Source organism: Diplotaxodon limnothrissa, linkage group LG7 (assembly GCF_057381915.1).
Source record: "Diplotaxodon limnothrissa isolate DT_005_m linkage group LG7, D_limnothrissa_male_GT1.1, whole genome shotgun sequence".
Taxonomy (NCBI): Eukaryota; Metazoa; Chordata; class Actinopteri; order Cichliformes; family Cichlidae; genus Diplotaxodon; species Diplotaxodon limnothrissa.
In genome coordinates, this window is record NC_140602.1 from 31820737 (window position 1) to 31844164 (window position 23428).

The 23428-nt window shown below is 39.1% G+C and overlaps 1 protein-coding gene across 1 annotated transcript; it reads left to right on the forward strand.

The window, feature by feature from the left end:
* The first annotated feature begins 4227 nt into the window (after positions 1–4227).
* LOC146628577 (leukemia inhibitory factor receptor-like) lies at positions 4228–18909 on the forward strand. The gene is made up of 17 exons (XM_085357922.1): positions 4228–4291; positions 9897–10048; positions 10140–10296; positions 10396–10644; positions 10760–10886; positions 12310–12455; positions 12537–12682; positions 12781–12934; positions 13024–13085; positions 13357–13579; positions 14218–14397; positions 14478–14579; positions 14659–14817; positions 15441–15569; positions 15671–15764; positions 15859–15916; positions 18418–18909. The coding sequence occupies exons 1-17, from the start codon at positions 4228–4230 to the stop codon at positions 18907–18909; spliced, it is 2694 nt and encodes an 897-aa protein (XP_085214048.1).
* Positions 18910–23428: the final 4519 nt, after the last annotated feature.

Here is a 23428-nt window from a genome sequence, read left to right on the forward strand (position 1 = left end):
AAATGAGTCTGGACTTTAAGAGATCGTCCCAATTTTAAACAAATCCCTTTCAAAACTACTAGCTGTAGTCTATCATGATCACTAATGAGAACTTAATAGACCTTGGTCTTGCCATGTAAAAAGGCATTGTATACCCTTCAGTACCACAAGAGGGAGCTGTCAGCAGAATGTTTGTTTTTCAGATTATTATACATGACCATTCAAGGTAAATTTAATAAAATGTGTCTGTTGGTACAAATTTTCTACTCACGTCAGTGAATGTGCAGTTTCTGACTGGAATTTTGGTGGTTTTCAGCACACAGACTTTTTGTTCTTTTTTCTTAAAACTTTCTTGTTGAATATTCACTGTTTAAGCCCCTAAGTATACCTCAATACCTCAAGTCTGTCACATTGGTTTTGAAATCAGGGCAACTTTAATTTTTTTTGCATAACAACATTTAGATAATCTTGTGTTATGAATGAGCAGCTAATGATCCCTTTATGGGCACTTTAGATAAATAATCTTGTTTAAAACCTCCCCAGTGTAACTGAAGCGATCAGAATGTAAAGAAATTGTCATGGCTGTGTGCTGCGCAGGCAGGCAGGATTGAACCCAAAGGCAGGACTCGCGGAGGCAGAGGTGAACTGAAGATACCCAGATTACTACAGGAAAATAAGAAGAACAGAAAACTAACTAAACTGGGAAAACAAGTAAACTAACAGGCAAGCAAGCAAACCGAACACAAAGCAAGAATAAGGGTGAGCAGACATTAACTAAACAACAGAGAGCAAAGGAAAACACAGGGCTTATATACACTGGAGAGTAATCAGGGAATGGGAAACAGGAGGCAGACACAGCTGGGAGAAATTATTCTAACCAGACAGGGGAGAAGTAAAACTGAACACACTGACATCAGACTGGGACTATCAAAATAAAACAGAAAACATGAAACAAATCACAAAGACGCAGACTTGACACTGAGAGGCAGACTATAGAATATAACACATGGAACCCAGAGATGACCGAGACTTAAAGAAGAATTAACATCAAACTAAACTCATGACCAGAACCAAACTGAAACATCGATTTATAACACTCATCAAAACAGGAAAGCTAAAGAATCAGACATAAATCATAATACAGAGAAACTCCAAAACATAAGAAACAGAAAATGCTAGGTCAAAATGACCCAGAACCGTGACAGAAATGACCACAATCTGCATATGAACTGAAGTCAACTGAACTTGAGTTTTCATAAAGTCAAAAAAATGAGCTAAATCCTAAAGAGTAACTCCAAAAACCAACTTAAAGGGTCTTAAATGCTGAAATCTGAGGAGACTGTTGTGATCACTGAGAACTCTACAGGATATTCTTCAGGAAATAAGAAAAGCAAAACATTTCCCAACAGCTGACATATCTTCAAAGTGTGTGGGGTTCACCACCACAACCATAACTGTAATCTCACATCCTGACCGACAGCATTTTTCCCTGATTGGGAATTTCTAGAAAGCGTGTGTGAGTGTGTGAACAGGAAAGGCTGAACTTTCTCTTTGTGGTCTGTGTAAGCAACAAAGCCCTCAACCATGCTCTGGTTTAAATGACTGACACAGGAAGAATTTATTGAAATAATGTGAAATAAATCACATGACTCGGGTGTTTTTCCACAGAATCCCCCCTCGTTGCAAGTCATGCCAAGCTAAAAATATCATTTGCAAGGATCATTTGTGTGTGTCGTTCCCAATCACTCCCACTTTGTTATAATCTCACGAAGAGCAGACAGTGGAAAATTTAATAGTGAGGAAATTTTAACAACTGGACTTGTTGCACAGGTTGCATCCGATCATGGTACCACCCTGGAATTCACTGAACTCTTGAGAGTGACCCATTCTTTGACAAATGTTTGTAGAAGCAGTCTACATGCTTGATTTCATACACCTGTACGTATGGAAGTGATTGGAACACCTGAATTCCCTGAACTGGATAGAGATGGGAAACAGAGACCGTCTCTACTTTTAAGATTAGGCTTGACACTTCCCTTTTTTTTATAAAGCTTATATGGCTTAGGGCTGGATCAGGTGACCCTGAACCCTCCATTAATTGCGCTGCAATAGATCTATGCTGCTGTGGGATTCTCATGATGCACTGAGTGTTTCCTCTTCAGTCACCTTTATTACTCACTGTGTTTGTACACCTCTCTGTATTAAATCATTAGTTATTATTAATCTCTGGCTCTCTTCCACAGCACGTCCTTTTCCTGTCCTCCCCCTCACTGAGCCTTGTTCTGCTGGAGGTTTCTGTTTCTGTTAAAAGGGAGTATTTCTTTCCCGCTGCCACCGTAGCATTTGCTCAAAGGGGGTCACATGATAGTTGAGGCTGAGGCAGCTGTTGTTGTGATTTGGCACTATAAAAAATGAAACTGAGTGAGTGACTTTTTGCAATACAGTGCATAAACAAGTGTTCAAATAAATTAGATAGATAGATAGATAGATAGATAGATAGATAGATAGATAGATAGATAGATAGATAGATAGATAGATAGATAGATAGATAGATAGATAGATAGATAGATAGATAGATAGATAGATAGATAGATAGATAGATAGATAGATACTGGCTTTATCATCATTTTACAGTGAAGTGTTTTTGTTTGTTTGTTTTTCACTTGCAGTACTTCTTCAAATTCTTCATTGTGTATTTAGTGGTGATTGAACACACTTCCAAATTTTAAAGCTTGAATTTATGATACCTTCCTTGATGTGTTGATTCTCTCTCTGGATGATGTTTTTATAGTAATTGACTTCCAGGTATGTAAACAGCCTCAGAGCATGTCTGAGCTCGCTGCTGTGAGTCACAGTTATGAGAACACAACTGCTCCATTTCCTGTGGTGGGATCCACATGGATTTCACAATCATTACTACACTGTTAGAAAAAGCATCTTGAAAAAACGGTAATATTCCGGCAGCTGGGGCGCCAAAATACGACCGTAAAATAACAAAAAATAACTGTCCCATAAAAATACGGTTATTTCCAGTAATGAAAATACAATTAGTTGCGCTAATTTGACATGGGATCTCGCCTTTTTCAAGTGCCGCTAAACATTGAATTAGGAACATGTTAATGTCATTAAACAATGAAATCATCTATAAATAGGGGGAAAAAACATCTTTAAAAAAAAACGGTAATATTCCAGCAGCTGGGGCGCCAAAATACGACCGTAAAATAACAAAAAATAACTGTCCCATAAAAATACGGTTATTTTCAGTAATGAAAATAGAGTTTGTTGCGCTAATTTGACATGGGATTCTGCCTTTTCCAAGTGCTTTTAGACATTAAATTAGGAACATTTTTACGTGATCAAACAATGAAATTACCTATAAACAACAATCATAATACGTAAATGTACAGAAATATACAGTTAACAGTTGGTTTAAATAATAACTGATTGCATGCCCTGGGACAGACTGACAGAGGCGAGGCTGCCATATCGCACCATCGGCCTCTTTGGCCATAGGCGGTAGGTGAAGAGTCTTGACCACGGACACAACGACGGAGAGCGTCCGAGCCGGTGCGCAAACCGGCAACCTTCTGATCACAAGGCGAACTGCCAACTCTTGAGCCACGAACGCCCTAACTAGCAATGATAATAATACTTATGTGATGTAACACAAGCTTATAGGGCTCATGTTATATACTTTTCCATAGCATTAAATTTGAATTCAACAGTTCAATCTTTCAAATAACAGACATACATTTGTGAAATCATGATACATTTGTGAATGTATTTTAACAATCTAAATATGCATATGTACAACAAAATATATTTACAAAACAAGTAAACTGTGTTTTATTACATTTACAGTGATGTTATGTTATTTTACATTTACATAAGTAGACTGTGTCAGATCACAGTCTACTTATGTAAATGTAATGATATTCTAGAAAAACACACAACTGTAAAATACACAGTAAAATAATTTGACATTACTATTTTTTAGAACAGTGTAACTCAAATGCACTTCTAAACTGTGTTTATGGAGGAAGGCAGGCTACAGGAAGTAACCTGACACAGACAGTGACATTTGCCTGCTGTCTGTGTCAGTCATCAAACAGAAATCTGCTTTTCAACCACCTTCGAGCGGATGTTAATTGCCATAGCTATCACAACAACTCGACTTGATTCATGACAGTTTTTTCTGTCAAGAAATAAACAGTTCTACACAAGAGGATCATCACGATTATTATGATAATGATTGCATGGTTGTTATTGCTCTCACTCTTCGGAAAAAGTACACAAGATGGACAAGAAAACGGTGAGTATGTCGTCATCTTACCTTTGATAATCTACAGGTATGAAAGGTATCTGATATGTTTAATAAAGCCAAGAAATATTGATTTCAGATGCTGTGTTTCAGCTGCCTGTGCATACAAGATCATTTTTATGTGGAGTCTTTTTTTACTGGTCAAGCTTAATTTACATCAGCATGCAACAGTGGAGGTGCAACTCATTTTCAGGGACTTTGGAGTGTGTCTACATCATCTCGTTGATTGAGTGATTTGAGATTATTTGATTATAAGTGGGTGTTATAAATGTTGTCTTTAACTATTTTTATATGTGTGTGTAAATTATATTATTTTCCTCATCATCATTTTCCTCAGGAATTCCAAAGAAAATTGGTTGGCTTTGAGTAATAGTGTTATCGATATCATGCACAGTTTGCATTGAACTAGCATCACTGAGCTGAAGAACAAAGCCGAGGTATCATTTAGTAATTACTTTCACTAGTTTGTGTGAACTTGTTGACCTTGTTTGTGCTGTGGCTGGATTTTAGAGAATTATTCATGAAAATGTTTTATAAATAATATGACTTGCTCTGTGTCCAGTTACACATCATCCTAACACTGTGCTGCTATCATGAGTATCAGTTAGCTGTATTGATTGTACAACATCACATGATTGCATCATGGCTTTTCTTTTTATCTTGCTTTTTATCCTCACACTTAATGCAGGCAATCACATGCTAATTCCCCATCTTCTCTTGCATAACATCTTAAGTGCAGAAGTAGAGCAGAGCTGTCATTGCCCAGTTTTACACTTCCTGTGCCCTCTGAGTTCCTCCCACAAAGAATTTAAAAACAAAAAGATGCACAGGAATGGATGTTTAACACAGAACCAGAAAGCTCTACATTGCTATGTCAGATTGCTTAGCATATTAAGATTTAAGAGATGTTTATATTTACTTAAGATCAATCTACTTCAGTGAGCACATAACAAGCTGACACAGATACAAGTTTGATGGAGCCACCATGTAATCTATAAGAGCAAGTTTTGTACTCCGGCATTTTGGCCATCACCATGTTCATGCTGAAACCAGAAGTGATCACATTTGGACAAGAAGGTTATCAGTGTGTATGGATGATCCACAAAGACTCATATTCAGTTCAATCCAATCCAATTCCCTCATGAATAAGCACTTGGTGACACTGGAAAGAAAAAACTCTTTTGGTCAGGACGAAACCTCTGACAGAACAAGGCAAATGACCCCAACCTTTGGGGGTTAGGGCAGAAAGACAGGACAAACATATTCTATGGAAGAGAGCTACACAATAATAAGTACTGCATTTAATGTACCGTGGTGTATAAACACATAGTGTCTAAAGAAGAAACACTTAGTGCATCATGGGAAGTCCCGCAGCTTGCAGCATAACTGGGTGATAAATTCAGGGTCACCTGATCCAGCCCTAACTATAGGCTTTAGTAAAAAATAAAGTTTTAAGCCTAATCTTAAAAGTAGAGATTATATTTGTCTCCTGAATCCAAACTGGAAGCTGGTTCCATAGAAGAGGGGCCTGAAAACTGAAGGCCCTTCCTCCCATCCTATATTCTAGGAACCACAAGTAAGCCTGAAGTGCTTTAATGGGGTGATGTCTGTGAAGGTTCTCAGTCATCCAGGTCATCGTAGTCAAAGGGGTGATATGGTACTATAAGCTCATTAAGATAAGATGGGGTTTGATTATTCAAGACCTTGTTTGTGAGGAGCAGGATTTTGAACTCAATTCTGGATTTAACAGGAAGCCAATGAAGGGAAGTCAGTATAGGAGAAATATGCTCTCTCATTCTAGTCCCCGTCAGTCTGTCAGACATCCTGATAATAATGAATTACAGTAGTCCAGCCTGGAAGTAATTAATGCATAAACTAGTTTTTCAGCGTCACTCTGAGACAGGATATTTTTATTTTTAGGGATATCGCCTAAATTGAATAAAGCAGTCCTACAAATTAGTTATATTTGTGTTATAATATGCACATTGCAAAACATACGGTATCCTGGTTAAAAACAACTCCAAGGTTCCTCACAGTGTTACTGGAGGCCAAAGTAATGCCATCCTGATCAAGCATCTGGTTAGCTACCATATTTTCAGGGCCAAGTACAATAACCTCAGCTTTATCTGAATTTAGAAGCAAAAAGTTAGAGGCCATCCAGGTCTTTATGTATTTAAAACATTCATGCAGTTTAACTAATTTGCGTATGTTATCTGGCTTCATGGACAGATAAAGTTGCAGTGAAAATGTATGCTATGCCTTCTGATGATAAGGGAAGCATGTATAATGTAAACAGAATTTGTCCTAGCACTGAACCCTGTGGAACTCCATAATTATTAGTGTGTGAAGAGGACTCTCCATTTACGCGAACAGACTGCAGTCTGTTAAACAGATATGATTCAAACTAGTGATGTGAGATACCACTGATTTCCTTTTTGATCCGATACCAAGTAAAAGTCAGGGTGGTATCGACGATACTGATCCGATACCGATACTCTGTACAAAAACGTAATGTTTCATTGTATTTCATAATACAATATATAATTGTATTATGTAATTGTAATAATATAACTTCATAATTATTGCAGGACATCAGACTACTTTTTTTATTGCTTAATAATGTAGAATTATCATGTAGAAATAAAAAACCTGAAGTTGTGCCCTATTTGAACATGTTGAGAGACAGACGTCTCTCAGGGAGTCCTGAGAGACGTCTGTCTCGCCCTAGCAGCACCTGTCCCTCTCCTCCTCTTCAGTTCGCCTCAACATAAGCTCGTCATATTCTGTGATGTGATTTACTCTCAGGTGTTTGACGAGGTTAGTGGTGTTGCCACAACACGTCACTGTCTTGCCACATGTATCGCAAACCGCGCCTCGGCCGTTTGTGGAGGTAAAATACGTGCACACATGACTCCATTTATGCTCAGCCATTGTTGTGAGTGCGCACGCCAGGGGCTGGACACATTTATACAGCTGTGTTTTGCACATGACTATGAAAGGTGTAAGAGGAAATAGTTCCTTCCAATTTAGACAATCCGAATGATATAGTTTCTTTCCACTTTGTTCCTGTTAATGAAAAACTACAAATTTACCCCAAAGTACTAAAATATCGATATTTTAATATGAAAATTGATTCTAGAGCATACAGGGAGTGCAGAATTATTAGGCAAGTTGTATTTTTGAGGAATCATTTTATTATTGAACAACAACCATGTTCTCAATGAACCCAAAAAACTCATTAATATCAAAGCTGAATGTTTGTGGAAGTAGTTTTTAGTTTGTTTTTAGTTTTAGCTATTTTAGGGGGATATCTGTGTGTGCAGGTGACTATTACTGTGCATAATTATTAGGCAACTTAACAAAAAACAAATATATACCCATTTCAATTATTGATTTTTACCAGTGAAACCAATATAACATCTCCACATTCACAATTATACATTTCTGACATTCAAAAACAAAACAAAAACAAATCAGCGACCAATATAGCCACCTTTCTTTGCAAGGACACTCAAAAGCCTGCCATCCATGGATTCTGTCAGTGTTTTCATCTGTCCACCATCAACATTGCATGCAGCAGCAACCACAGCCTCCCAGACACTGTTCAGAGAGGTGTACTGTTTTCCCTCCTTGTAAATCTCACATTTGATGATGGACCACAGGTTCTCAATGGGGTTCAGATCAGGTGAACAAGGAGGCCATGTCATTAGTTTTTCTTCTTTTATACCCTTTCTTGCCAGCCACGCTGTGGAGTACTTGGACGCGTGTGATGGAGCATTGTCCTGCATGAAAATCATGTTTTTCTTGAAGGATGCAGACTTCTTCCTGTACCACTGCTTGAAGAAGGTGTCTTCCAGAAACTGGCAGTAGGACTGGGAGTTGAGCTTGACTCCATCCTCAACCCGAAAAGGCCCCACAAGCTCATCTTTGATGATACCAGCCCAAACCAGTACTCCACCTCCACCTTGCTGGCGTCTGAGTCAGACTGGATCTCTCTGCCCTTTACCAATCCAGCCACGGGCCCATCCATCTGGCCCATCAAGACTCACTCTCATTTCATCAGTCCATAAAACCTTAGAAAAACCAGTCTTGAGATATTTCTTGGCCCAGTCTTGACGTTTCAGCTTGTGTGTCTTGTTCAGTGGTGGTCGTCTTTCAGCCTTTCTTACCTTGGCCATGTCTCTGAGTATTGCACACCTTGTGCTTTTGGGCACTCCAGTGATGTTGCAGCTCTGAAATATGGCCAAACTGCTGGCAAGTGGCATCTTGGCAGCTGCACGCTTGACTTTTCTCAGTTCATGGGCAGTTATTTTGCGCCTTGGTTTTTCCACACTCTTCTTGCGACCCTGTTGACTATTTTGAATGAAACGCTTGATTGTTCGATGATCACGCTGCAGAAGCTTTGCAATTTTGAGACTGCTGCATCCCTCTGCAAGATATCTCACTATTTTTGACTTTTCTGAGCCTGTCAAGTCCTTCTTTTGACCCATTTTGCCAAAGGAAAGGACGTTGCCTAATAATTATGCGCACCTGATATAGGGTGTTGATGTCATTAGACCACACCCCTTCTCATTACAGAGATGCACATCACCTAATATGCTTAATTGGTAGTAGGCTTTCGATCCTATACAGCTTGGAGTAAGACAACATGCATGAAGAGGATGATGTGGACAAAATACTCATTTGCCTAATAATTCTGCACTCCCTGTAAATTACTGGTATCGGAAGAATCGATATTTCAATATCGATCCGCACACCACTAATTCAAACCACTGCAGTGCAGTACCTGTAATACCTACAGCGTGCTCTAATCCCTGTGATAAAATGTTACGGTCAGCAGTAGCCTAGCAGCTTCTGCACTGTGATGAATTCTAAATCCTACCTGAAACTCTTCATATAAATTGTTCCTTTGCAGATAAATTATTAGCTGTTTAACAACCTTTTTCAAGAATTTCTGAAAAAGAAAATGGCCTATAATAATTAGCTGGGTCAAGTGACTGCTTTTTAAGTAGTAGTTTAATTACCCTGCCATAAAGGTCTGTGGTATCATCCTTTAATAGATATAAAATGTCTTTGAGCAGTCTTGTCAAGAAGATTGTAAATCAGAAGATTGATCTGAGAGAAAAAGTGTAAAAAAAAAAAAAGTAGCTGCAGATTCAAATATTAGATCCAGTTCTAGGTTCGCAGAAGAGCAAATATTGTTTCACGGAATATAAGGACCGTATACAGTACAGTAATTTTTTAAGGGTGTTAAACTTTATTGTAGCACCCAGGAGAAAAGCCACACTGGTTTTTAACTCGCAGTGGTGGCTCAGTGTTTGTTTTATTTTATGAGTTTAAGGAGTGTTTTGATTTGGAAATGACTAGTAGTATCATATCCAAGAAGTGGATTGCCACTGATAAAGGTAACAGCACTAAAGGTGACATTACTAGAAACCAGAGGCTTTAACAGAGCATCGGTACTGAGAAAAGTGTAACGCTATTGGCACCACTATCCTGTGTCTTTACTGACTGCTGTTCAAATAGCCCAACAATTATGTTTTTAAGCTTAAGACTCGTTCAGTGTTCCACTTTAAACATGGAATTTCTCCTTTAGGTGTGTTGTGTTGTGGACCTCAGAATGTAACTCTTGCCCACAACGATCAGACACTCCTGTTAAAGTGGGAAGATGACCCTTCTTGCTCTGTGATACGAGATGGGCTCGTGTACGAGCTGCAGCTTCTCATAGCAGACAAACCTGAACACAATGTAAGAGATTATTATGGGTAACTATAATCCTCACTTCTGTAGCCTCCAAACAAAGAACTGTTGCTCTAATGTGTTTATGATAATGTTGTAGGGTGAAGTTGTTGTGGCACCTGCACAGATAGGATCTACTCATTCCTGGAAATGGACTTCCCATTTACCATCGCAGTGTGCTCGCCATTCAGTCCGGCTCAGGTCCCAATACAACAACCAATCAAGCCCATGGATGCAGAAGACACTACCTGGTTATTGTTGAATTCAAATCATTTAGATTTTCATAATTCTTACACATTTTACAGTTGTGCTTATTATGCCTCATTGTTGTTGTTTGGCAGGGATGCAAAGCCCAGCAGAAATATCAGTTTTCCCAAAGGATAAAATACTTGAAGTAGGCAGCAGAGCCACATTCTGCTGCATTGTGCCAGAAGGAAAAGGTTTCAGGAGAATGTATGTAAATGGGTATAAAGGCATGGAAAAAAAGATCAGTGAACATGTGCATGCCCTGACTGTCCACCTGGAACAACAATCAGAAAACTGGAGTGATGTAATATGTGAAACAACCAAAGGAGACATCAGTGGAGCCAGTTTTCACGCTGGCTGTAAGTATGAAGCAGCAGGTTGAGATGATGGTTTTGTTTTTTTTTTTTAAATTTATCTTCTAAATACAGATTGCTGGTTCTTATGGTTTTTTCTTGGTATTTGCCATAAATTTAGACCCCCCTGGTGACAGTGATCTTCAGTGTGAAACCCGGGATCTGGAATCTGTCGATTGTTTTTGGAATATAGGAAGGAAAATGGAGGAACTTGCCATAGTCAGAAGAAAATACCAGCTTCATGGAAGGTATAATACAACCACAGGGTTCACTATGGAAGCAATTTACTTGTTTACTTATAAACAAGTAAATAAAATGTAATCTGACAACTTCAAAGGATTCACTGATTCACTCGGCACTTTATTAGGAACCCCTGTTCAAATGTAGCAGAGGTCGGAAGATCATGGCTCACTGCCAAATTTAAACCTTGAAAGCACTGAAATATAAACTGGGAAAAAAAACCTACCCGTAGTTCATACTGGGAAAGTTCACTGTGTGGGAGAATGGTCTTTCTAAAACTGACCAGACTTCACTGTGTGTGTGTGTGTGTGTGTGTGTGTGTGTGTGTGTGTGTGTGTGTGTGTGTGTGTGTGTGTGTGTGTGTTTTAAAGCATTTCTTCCTTATTCTCACTGTGATTAATAGTCACAAAGAGAATCAAACATCTATCAGGATTCTTTAAAATAAAAATTAATAATTTAATAACTGCACGCTGCTATAACCTTGCTCCTGAAACATTTTTGCAGCTTGTTAGTAACATACATACAGAAGAGTAGAAACAGTAAAAATGATAAATCTCGAGGTGCCAACCTCTTTTGTGTTAATCTTATCTGTAGATCTGAATGGTACCTACCTGCCTTTAGTGGTTTTTCATTTTTCATGTTTGACTTTGTTTAATTTCTATGATTTGTTTCAAATTATCTGACAAGCCTGTTACGCAGTTAAGCAACAAACGTCATTACATGACTGTAATATTTAACTTCATCTATTAAAATGTTTTATGTTGTTGTAGCAGAGTCCCCAAACTTACAGTACGCAGTTGGCGTTTAGATTGAAGATGAATCAATAATAAAACAGATAATTTGACTTATTTTGGAAATGGCTTGATATCAACATGATGGTCAGATGCACCCAAAAGGCTTTTATTTTCTTCTCTGGATAAAATCATTTTTAATGTGAGTTGTAATTTAAAAATGATAATAAACTGAAACAGCAATAATGAATTTATGCATCAACAAATAAAGACAAGCCAAAGATTCAGTTCCACGGGTCATTTTTGAAAACTTTAGGCCAATTTTTTTTTAAATAGTATAAAGGCCACTGGTTTGATTTCAGGAAGAGATACAAATTTCCTCTTCAGTTGCAGTATGAAAGGCATCCAGTATAAAAGTCTTCCAAATCAAAACACAGGGGTACCTGCTCTGGTAACCCCTTGTGAAAAGGGAATAGCTGACAGTAGCTTTAACTTGATGTGTTAACTTGATGTGTTAAAAATGGCCAAAGTGCAATTTTTGGCACTTTAACTTGATAGCAATGGTCTACAACAGCACTGCTTTCAGCTAAGTAGACTTGTGAAAAACTGTTTTCCCCCATTCCTGATTTTATATTGTTTTGTATGTTTGTGCCTCTGTGTTGTTGTTAATATTTAAGCAGTGTATATTTTTACATTTTAGCCCATGCAACATTGGACCAATGCATCAATTGGGTAAATGCTCGCAAAAAGTGGAGCTGGATGCTGCTGAGAGGAACTGGACCTTAACAGTCACTAATCCTCTGGGAAAGCTCGAGCTCCATGACAGGGTGGACCTGACCAAAAGAGGTAAAACTTTGGAAAAAACGAGGGGAAAAAGGCTATTCTTAATCTTTAAGATCAGCTGATTGTTGTGATCTCTTGTTTTAGTGCACATGGTTGCTCCAGACAAAGTGGCAGCTTCAACTGTGAACCCCAGAAACATCAGTCTGAAATGGAGCTGGACTGTGAAGAAGTACAGTAATCTCAACATCACATGCCAAGTAGATGTCAGTGATGGAAACTCTAATACCAAAGTGAGTAGATTAAAAAGGAGGCTAAGGTATTGGCTTTTCAAAGTAAAAGTCTTCACTGAAGTCAGCTAACATAATTCTTGTCCTTGTAGGTTTACCAGACTGAAAACATTGGAGTTGGCCTCACAGCTGCAGTCATCAAGGACTTGATACCACACTGGGACTATGACGTGAGGGTCCGATGTGGAACATCACAGCATTTCTGGAAATGGGGTGACTGGAGCAATAGTGTCAAAATCTGCACGAAGGGTGATGGTAAGTTGTTTTTGTTTTTTGTTTTTTAAGAGAAAAGACTTTAAAAATGTGTGAATGTAACAGATGTCGTTTGTCTGGTTGCACCACAGTTCCAGATGCTCTTGACGTGTGGATGAAGGTGAAGGCAGACCAGACTGTAATCTCCTGGAAGGTGAGTCCAAGTTGGCTTTTACAAAGTGTTTTTTTAAAGTCACTAAGTCTGGAAACTGACTCAGTTTCAAGTGGTCACCAGTGGAATTAAAAAATACACTTTTACTTACAGCTAGTCTGTAAAGCAATACTAAATATTAATAAACTTATGTGGGAAAAATATATTTTAATAAACGTATTTAAAAATATCAGTGCAACAACTTATACAGTTAGAAAGTGATGTTTCAGAGGACACTGTTACCATTTCAGGTCTTGATGTTACGTCTCCACAGGTGCCACTGACCAATCAGAGCCATGGAGAAATCTTTGACTACAAAGTGTCCTGGGCAAAGACCAAAGACAAAAATCAGTCAAACCAAACCAACGTGTCCAGAAGCAATCACAGTCTTACACTCACGCTGGACCCCAGTGAGGAGTACATGGTCACTGTCACGGCTAGAAACATAAACGGCAGCTCATCACCATCGACCATCATCATCCCCCGCAGCAATCTAGGTATGAAGCTAACAGAGCACCACACATTACAGATAAGCTCACTTTGATTTCCATTTGGGGAAGAGGTTTGATTTTATCTAATCTGTGCAGAAGGCTGTAAGCAAAAGGTTTTCCAAACTCATGCAGAAAAGGAATAGCAGTTTTCATGATCACATGATTGAGATTATATCTATTATAAGTATACAAATTTGTAATTGTTGTGTTTATATTCTATATGTCCAAGTCATGGTGAGTATGTACATTTTTGCACATTTTATTGGTCTGCAAAGGGAAGCTAAATGCCTTAAAAGTACATTTGCCTGTAAGCAAATGGTTTTCAAAACAAATGCAGAATTTGACAAATTAATTTCCCTGCTCAAATAATGTAATATATTATAAGTTTACAAATAGTGATTCATGAAGAGTATAGAAATTCTGGCCTCATCTTAAAAGGGAAGCCAAATCCCCTAAAAATTGCACTGCATTCTTTCTAATGCCCATAAGGGGGCACCTCCTTGCTTTAGAGTCTAAGAGTCCTTGGAGTGGGACACTCTGCTTCAGTCAGGTCATAAAAACAATGGATGATCTCAAAGTTGCTATGTTCATTTTTCATGTAGAGTCATGGGTAAAACTGTTTTTTAACGAGGCTCATTTTTCAGATACATCCGAGGTGAAGACCTCCTGGATCAGTGGCAGCAATGGTAGCTTCTTCCTGTCCTGGCCTGATAGTCCTAACGCCAGCTGTGGCTACATAGTGGACTGGTGTCCAGTCTTCGGTAATTGCACCTTCGAGTGGATGAAAGTGCCTCCCAACAGAACTCATACCACAGTTTTTTCAAGTACGTCCTCATCTTTGCCTACAAAACTGTTGCAGATCATATTTGCATCTGTTTCAGCACAGCTCCTTTTGTTGTTCCAGAGAACTTTGAAGATGGTCGGAGATACCTGCTGTCCATATACGCCTGCACTGAGGGAGCTGCGGTGCTACTACAGAGAAGAAAGGGCTACATCAGAGAGACCAGTAAGACTGATTCAGTGATTTCTCACAAAATGCGATGGTTCAATCAGCAGTGTATTTTATGCATGTCACATCTTTCCAGAAATAGGAGTCGAGCTGTTTAAACTCAAATACAAACAGGAAGACTCGGCTGTTGAGGTATCCTGGGAGCCCATACCTCTGGAAAAGCAGACTGCTTCCATCCATGGATATATTCTCTACTACCAGGACAAGAGCGGGAATGTTTTTAACGTGAGCACAGGTACAGTATGAAGGCATACTCACTCAGGCCAGCTATGATTTCAGTCTGGACATTAAGCACAGGATCAGCACTTTTTCATAGGTGCTCTGTTAGCTGAAGTTTAATTCATTGTTAGTATTTACCTCCTGGCATATGATGACCTTCCTCTTCCAGTATTTGCATCAGGAAATGGCTAATAACACAAGTTTTAACAAATGGACACAATGCCCCCTTGTGGTAGTCTAAAAACAAAACAAGCCTCCTTTTGAGGTCTCAGCCTGTAGATTTAGGCTAAACATGATTGTGAATGCAATAATTCATTAAAAATAATTTTTGAATTGATTGCAGACACACACTAATCACCCCAAAAATGTCCAAATTCTTAGACACCATTTTTTTTGCACCCTTTACAGTAACCTGAACATGTTGCCGACGAGTTGTTTACAAATTGATTGGCACTCGGACGATGACACACTTAATCACACTATTAAGTTTCTCTACTGATAACAAAGTCCTGGTTTTGTTTCTCCACACACAAAGATTAGCTTGTAACTGAGATAAATAAAGTAAGTCTCCAGTGTTGCCCGATGATCGTAAACATGTATTTATGTTGTAATAATGGCGGTCACTCTGTGTTGATTTAGATGATCCTGAAGCCACCAGCCTCACTGCAAAGAACCTGAACATCAGTATGTACACCTTCACGGTGACAGCATCAACAGCATTTGGACTTTGTGGTAATTCATCCATCAATGTCACCTTGAATCCCCCGAGTAGGTTAATTATTTCCCCATATGGACTATTTTCTTTAGTAAGACTGTCAACATTTGTCATTTTCTTTGATTTACTCGATGCGGTTCATTGTTTTCACCAGCTGATCAACTGATAATGCTGATCTTGATATCCCTGGGAGCAGTTTTTCTTATTCTGTCTGTCAGCACAATTATCTGCTATAGACACTGGGCATGGTAAGCAATGCACATTTATTTTCATTGTAATCTCTCTCTTTTTCTCATTCTCATTTTCCCCCCATTTATTTATATTCATTTTTTAACCCAACAGCATCAAGCACAAAGTCTGTCCTCCAATCCCGAAGCCAGTGCTGACTGAGTGGCTAACAGTAAGTTGTCACATTAAAGCAGACCTTCCCAAAGTGTGGGGCCCGCCCCTAGGAGGGGCGCAGAGCCATTGCGTTGGGGGGGGGGGGGAGACAAAACGCTTGGACACTGCTAGCATGCGTGGCTAGCGTCCACAGAAACGCAAAGCAGGAGATGAAGCACAGCTGAATATGTTTCCAAACCAACTTCATTCTAAGCCAAAGACTAGAAAATATGGTGAAGCATGTCTGCTCTTTGGTTTCACCTGCACGAGGTAGGTCTCCCCTGCAGAATTGGTTTCCCCTTCGTCAGGAGCACCACTGGGCTCTTCAAATCACGGACAAACAGCATCCCACAGTTGTTTATGTTTTTAAACCCATTGTGCACAGAGAGGCATTTTTTGAAAAATGTATTGATTGCAATGTTGAATATTACACATTAAAAAAACAACTACACGTAAAATAATCACACCCCGACGCCTCAGCCTTTCTAAATAGAAGGACAGTAACTGCGTGTTTATATGTAAGCGTGTAAAACCTGCAGATAGTCAGATTAACAGTAACAGCAGGGGAGACCGGGGATAGTTATAACGTGGGTCAGTTGTAACACTTCCAGTTTCTCCAATCAGGGCTAAGTTTCAAATGATGTGACTCATCCTGTGCATGCCCAACTCAGTTCTGCTATCACATGTGAAAAATCAGCACATTTCGTCAAACACAGACAATTTAACATGAAAAAAAGTAATTTGTATGCCAAAAAGTAAGTTTTTCTACTTTATTTCAATGTTTAATAGCATTATCTGCTTTGCAGTTAAACTCATCAAACTTAAATTATGTTATTTGTATGTCTATGGGGATATATTCTGTGTAGGTCTTTAGTGCTAATGTTTTAGCCGTTGGCTGTAATGTTAGCTAGTTCATGGCTATAGGAGTCTGGGTCAGTTGTAACAATAATGCAGATGTTACAACTTACCACACTATTACTTTAACTTATATTAAACAAGTTGGGGCAACGACATCAGCAGAGAGAGGTTCACTGGTCGCTTTTGTATATGCGGTTAATGCCATTGGCAACACAATTCCTCCACTGTTTATGTTCCAACACATACATTATGCAGACCACTGTGTCAGAGATGGACCAGTAGGAAGTATTGATAGTGGGAATAAGTCAGGATGGGTGCAAGAAACAGATTTCCTCATCTTTCTGAAGCACTCTGCAAACCACACCAAGGTAAGCCATGATAAAAAGTAATGGAATTGCGATGCTGGTGAACAACTACATTTTTTCAGCTTCATTGTTATGTTCAAAATTGGTGCAAGAGTTGTAGGTTATAATGCCCACTGAGCCAATGAGGCCAAACTCAAGGAAGACCAACCAAAATTAATTAAATATTCAGTTGCAGAAAATTCCATAATATGTCTTTTTTGGGGGGTTGGAATATGTTCAAAAGCTAGATTTCTGCATTCTGTCACACACACACGTAGCTACATAAATGGCTCTAAGTGCATTCATGTGTTGAATAAACAAAGATTACATGTTAATGTTTTGTTAGTACCCTTATTTCATTGTGTTACATTTTACCCCAGGATATGTTACAACTAACCCAGACTATGGGGTTAATTGTAACATTTCACTCTTCGTGTTTGAGACCATATCATGCAATGAGTAATTGTGCTGCAGAGAAAATAACTGCACTATTTAATAGCAGAGACATGTAAATACTTTGCATTACATTTTGAATCCACTACCTTAAAAGAGCTCCAATTTACAGACAGAAATGTCAGAAATGTTACAACTATCCCCGGTCTCCCCTATTTTGTCTCTATCTGTGTGATGAACTCTGTATTCCTCGTCCACATGTAAACGGAAAAATTGAGTTTTAAAAAATCTCCGTTTTCGGTGATTCGAAACGCTGTTTACGTGTGGACGAAACAGCTGCGTTTTCAAAAATACCCGTGTAGGTGCAGACGTAACGTAAAAGAGTTAGTAGTTTATTTCATTACTACCTGTGATTTATTGCAGATTACTTGCATTTGCTTAATTGTTTACTAAATGTTTGAAGTGTGAAATAAACCGCAATGGAGCAAAATATGGGTGTTTGTGGTTGGAGGATGTGTGCGTGTGCACGTGCACGTGCGAGAAGGGGGGCGAACATTTTTCTTGTAAAACAAAAAAAAGTTTGGGAACCACTGCATTAAAGGATAACTTTGACGGGGCACTTAACAATACCTAACCAATTCGTTTCCGGTACCAAACACAACTTTAACTCAAGTTAAAATGTTTGCATCAGTAAAATGTCTTTTTTTCTCCTTTTAATACCACAAAATTCATTTCTTTTCGTGTAAACAAGCAAATTAAAATGCTTTGTACTGACTCACATCTGGAGCCATTCAAGGAGTGTTTGGCTGACTAATATGCTACATCTATACATCCTTCTATTGTACTAATCAATTATTTATTGGTTTCACTATCATAATCCAGATGTCTTTCCTGTGAATGTGAGGTCATTTTCCTTATTTTTCAGGATGAACATACCGTTCGTCATCTTCACTTTGATCAGAGACACTACAGGGAGGTCTGGGATGTTCCGGAGCTGCATGATTATTTTAGTGCACCACAGCCTGTTGTTGGCCAGGACTACATGCCTTCTTTTTCCTTCTCTCAGACTCCCAAAGGTTACTACAATAAGCTTCTGAAGAAACTCCAGCCACCCCTTACTTTACCCACTACAGGCCTCACATCTCAGCCAGGCGTTCTGTCTTTTCCAGGAAATGATGTATTTCCTAACCCTTCATATAACCTGAGAGTGCAGGGTGAGGACCAGCAGTCACAATCACATCTTCAGATCCAGCAGGGCATATGTATAATTGATAGCTTTCATGAATACCAGCCTCAGAGCCCTGAAGAGACCTTTACCGCAACTCATCCTGAGGACGTACCAGACAGTCCTCTTTCATATTCGTTCACGTACATTTTGTTGCCACAGAAGACATCCAAGCAGCTGCTGCATGTGTGAACACATTTAAAACTTATGTGAGTACTTCAGGCATCGTTAACTGCTGTATAGTTCATCCATCATCCACCAGTTCATCATTGAGTCAACTAGGGTTAGGGTTGGGTTTTGCTTTAGTCACACACTAAACAGGCATAATTTTAAGTGTAAAAGATGTTTCCTTTCAATAAAGTCTCAGACTCACTGCCCAGCCCTAACCTGGTGGATGCTGGGTATGATTACTATATATCATGCATGTATGAATCTCTATAGAAGTGATAATTATAGTCATAAACAAGCTTTCTAATAGTGAGTTTGGCTTCATGCTTTCCGGTAATTGTGAGCCACCTTTACCACATATTTTAAGAACGCAAAAGAAAGAAAGAAACGAATGTTCTCAGAAACAGCAGAACAGTAAAACTCCTACAAGTTCTCCCTAAGGTTAATTAGTGGACTTCATGGTAAGCATGTGTACCTCTTTGAAGGCCAAATCAGCACATATATGTTGCCAAGCGGTAAAAGGTCCATATTAACAACAATTCTTCAACTTGTTTATGTGCAAAATCAGAAGTAAAACGTCGCTTCAGAGAACATTTCTACCAGTTGGAGGTTTTTTTTGTTTGGTTTTGTTGTCAAGTTTACTGAACCTTGTGTCATTTTAATACTGTATAACAATAAAAACATATTAATAAAAGGAAATGCAAACTTTATTTAAACTTATTCTAATGCATGTAGTAAACTCAAGCAAATGATTTTTTTTTAAATGGTAACTTTCCCTCACACCTAAAAGAGAAGTGATCACATTCAGGGGTAACATGAGATTCAGTAGGTGTATCGACTCAAAGACTCAAAAAAGAACCAAAATAATCTACATCACAAGCTCCAATAGATTTTATGTACAGAGTTACAGAGTGGGATTAGCTGAGCTGTGCTGCTGCTCGTTGTGTTTCTATCAGACTGATTTCAACAAGATAAACAGCTGATTGTGAAAGATTTTACACTCCTTACACCTTGCCTTAAACTGCATGTTTAGATATTCTTCTGTTCTCCTCCCCCACATGTAGGGTTGTGGGGAAGGTTATAGCTAAAGAGTTTAACTGCAGGCACATTCCATCTGAAGGTTCTGGTTTTCTTATCTAGTAAGGGATGTTCACTCCCTGCCGTTTAGGAGCTCGCCTGTATATGGTGGACCGTTAAAGGGGTTAAACCGTATACAGGGGTGGCGGGAGATGACCCTTTTTATGACCAGGGATGTTGTTAAAACGGTTGTAACCAGGAAGTCACACACAGAGACACACGTGCTCGCACGTGTCGCACACGCAGTGTTTTAACCTTTTATGGCCATATGGGTGGTGCTTGTGTGTTCACTGAATAAAGGCTGCAGGGAATACTGGTTCTTTGGGGTTGGCTGGGAACAGGTGGAGGAACTTTCAGCTCCAAGGGCCTGATTCCAACCAGGCTTCCCTTGCGTGCAAGTTAAAAACCGGTTGAACTCTGTTTGTCTTGCTTTGTTCACGGGTGATAAGTCTCTGAACCAGCGGGGCCTGCAAGCTCAGGCCTAACACTTACACTTACCATGAATATCACCATCTTTCGCCATCTCTGACTGAGGCTACGTCCACACTAATGTGTTTTTGTTTGAAAATGCATCGTTTGTTCTCCATTTTGGCCTCCCGTCCACACTGACACGGTGTTTTCCCCAAAGGAAAACACAGTATTTTCATAACGCTCTCGAAAACGCATACATTTGAAGACGGTGCTTCCGCATCGCAGTGTGGACAGCGAAGTCATGTCATGTGATGCAGTCATGTGACCAAACACATAAACACTCCCATCACTAGTGATGACTGAGAGCTTTGCTCTCCACTAAGCATCTTTCTTTCATGTAGCTGCTGAGAGGTCTCTTCTGTTGATTTGTTTTCATAAAAACCCTGAAATAACCTTTGATTCAATGCTGTAAACCAATGAAACTTGAAAAGTTGTAAAGAAACAGCTCAAACTGACAGTGAAGCGCCATGAAAAACATGTGACCTCCTGCACTGATGTTGTCTTAATGAGTAATGAACACTAGAGGGAGCCAGTGCAGCATTAGTGATGAGGGTGCGCTCTCACTTGGGGGGCTAAGTGTACCTCTTCATGTGAGAAAGCGCTACATTTTTGTTCCATTTTATTCCTTGTTCCACAGTTTGAAGTATTTTTGCACATTTTGACTAGTTCTGCAGGACACCTACATTTCCGACTGTTTATGAAGGGAAGGAATTATATTACATTCAGACGAAAAGCATACACCAATCTATGGGTACAAGACAATGTGGGAGTATATCAAGACTATTGCATGAGACCAAGAGAACAAACTTAAGCTTCTTTTTTTTGTACCTTACTTACCAAGAGATTTCAGAATATATGTATCATATACACTCTAAATGTATTTTATTTTTATTGTAGTTTGTTTCAACCAGAACTGTCGCACATTAGGAGTGCAATGCAGAAACGGCCCTAACCAATCTGGCGCCCTAGGCAAGATTTTAGGTGGCGCCCCCTACATCAGCAGTGTAGTGTAATGTTGTAACAAATAATATTTCTATTAAATAAGCTTTACTTTGCATTTTAATTAACGTGGGATTATTTTTTGTATTTAGAAATAATAGTACTAACTTTTTTTTTTTTCTTTTCAACATTTGTGGCACTGGCGTGGCGCCCCCTGATGGACGGCGCCCTTAGCATTTGCCTATACGGCCTATGCCACGGGCCGGCCCTGGTGCAATGTATACATTTACACAGCAATTGCACTTAGCTGTATTTCTGAGGTACTTCTACTCTTTCTGCATGTACAGATTCTTTTGTTTAAATGAGCTACATGCTTTAGTAACAGCCAGAGGCATGAATCGCTTTAAGTTCAGCAGTTTAGTCAGGCACTCTTTCACATTTCAGATGACTTGTTAGTTGAAAAAAAAAAAAAACTCACTGAAATCTCAAATTGCTTGGCTGTACTTACTGTGCATAACAAAAGGATTTGATGGATAAAAACAGAAAAACAGTTCAACCTTCTTTTTGTGCTCCTACATGTCCTCAGCCCTCCTGGAATGACAGAAAAAAAAAACTAACAAAAACAAGTCAGCGAGGATACATGTGATTTCTGACCAAGATGAGAAATCAAACACTGGAGAAACACATGCAGTTCCTGTATCGTCCACATGAGGTTGACTCTAGAACAGAATCAGTCCCCACAGTCTGTTCTTAGGGTGAGCTTCACAAACAGGTTTCTTTGATTTACTGCAGCAACATTTTTTATATGGTAGAAAAACTCAGCAGTGTTTGATGTGTTCTTAAACTGCTTTATGTACTTTAACTGGGCGTGTGTTTTTCATAAATCTTTAAGCAGCAGTTTTAGTGGTTTGCCACATGAAGAGGAAACAGGTCTGTATGTGGCCCAGGATGTAAAATGATTTTCACACCCCTGGTTTAGATGAAAAGATTATGGTTTTTTCAAAAATAAAAAAACAACAAAAACTGAAACATTTTTAAATTGAGAGCAATTCATTTTATTTATGATTTGACAAAACAGCAGTATTTTATCTCCAGGAATTAGAACACGCGAAATAGCTAGCAGCTAAGTCCACATTTTAATTTTTCAAACAACTATGTTAAGTAAAAATTCCCCACATGTAGTTATGAAGGATCAAACTGTCTGTAGATAGCCAAACCTTTCTCTGTAAACGTGTTTATTTTGGCTATGAAATTGACCCTGTGCACGAGAAAACGCTAACTTCCTGGTTTGAGACCGGATGTGGGGTTGTACATTTCCGGTAGCTTTACTTTGCAGTCAATCGCTACTGCGAACATATACTCCAAAATCATGTCCAAAACTCGAAAACGGAAAGATCGCGTTAAGTTACAAAGAGCAGAAGGTGGGAACACTCACCACTGTTGTGTCATAAAAAATCTAATGATCAATTTTGACGTCTAAAGAGTTTAGATCGATCAGTTGTTTACATCACTCAACACAAGCAGAACTGCATCACTGCAGCAGAAGACACATCGTCCACATTCAGAAGCACATCTCTGTATAGTGACTGGTCTTATGATTTAAACAGGCAAATGTTCAGCATTCAAACTACAGGTGAAGAATAGTCAAACCAGATGTTTCCCCCATTATGTCGAGATCAGCTAGTCAAGTACACACCTACACAGCATGTTAACAAACCGTGAAAAAAGCCACACAAAAAATGAATGATTGCTGGTAAGGGTTTCTATACATTAGTATGTACGAAGGGTATGTTGTGACTTACCTTAAAAATTACAGCAGTCCCTCGCTATAACGCGGTTCACCTTTCACCTCGCTGTTTCGGATTTTTTAGTGCAAGTTTGCATGCTTATTTTTTTTTACATCACATTGTGTCCTGCGTCCTGATCGCTGCAGACGATCTCCTCCGTGACGTCTCTCCTGTACAGTACAGAATCGCTGCATCGATCGCTAGCAGTGTGACTCTGAAGTGCAGTACTGTATGTCCACGATGTCCACGAAACGTTTTGCACCGTCAAA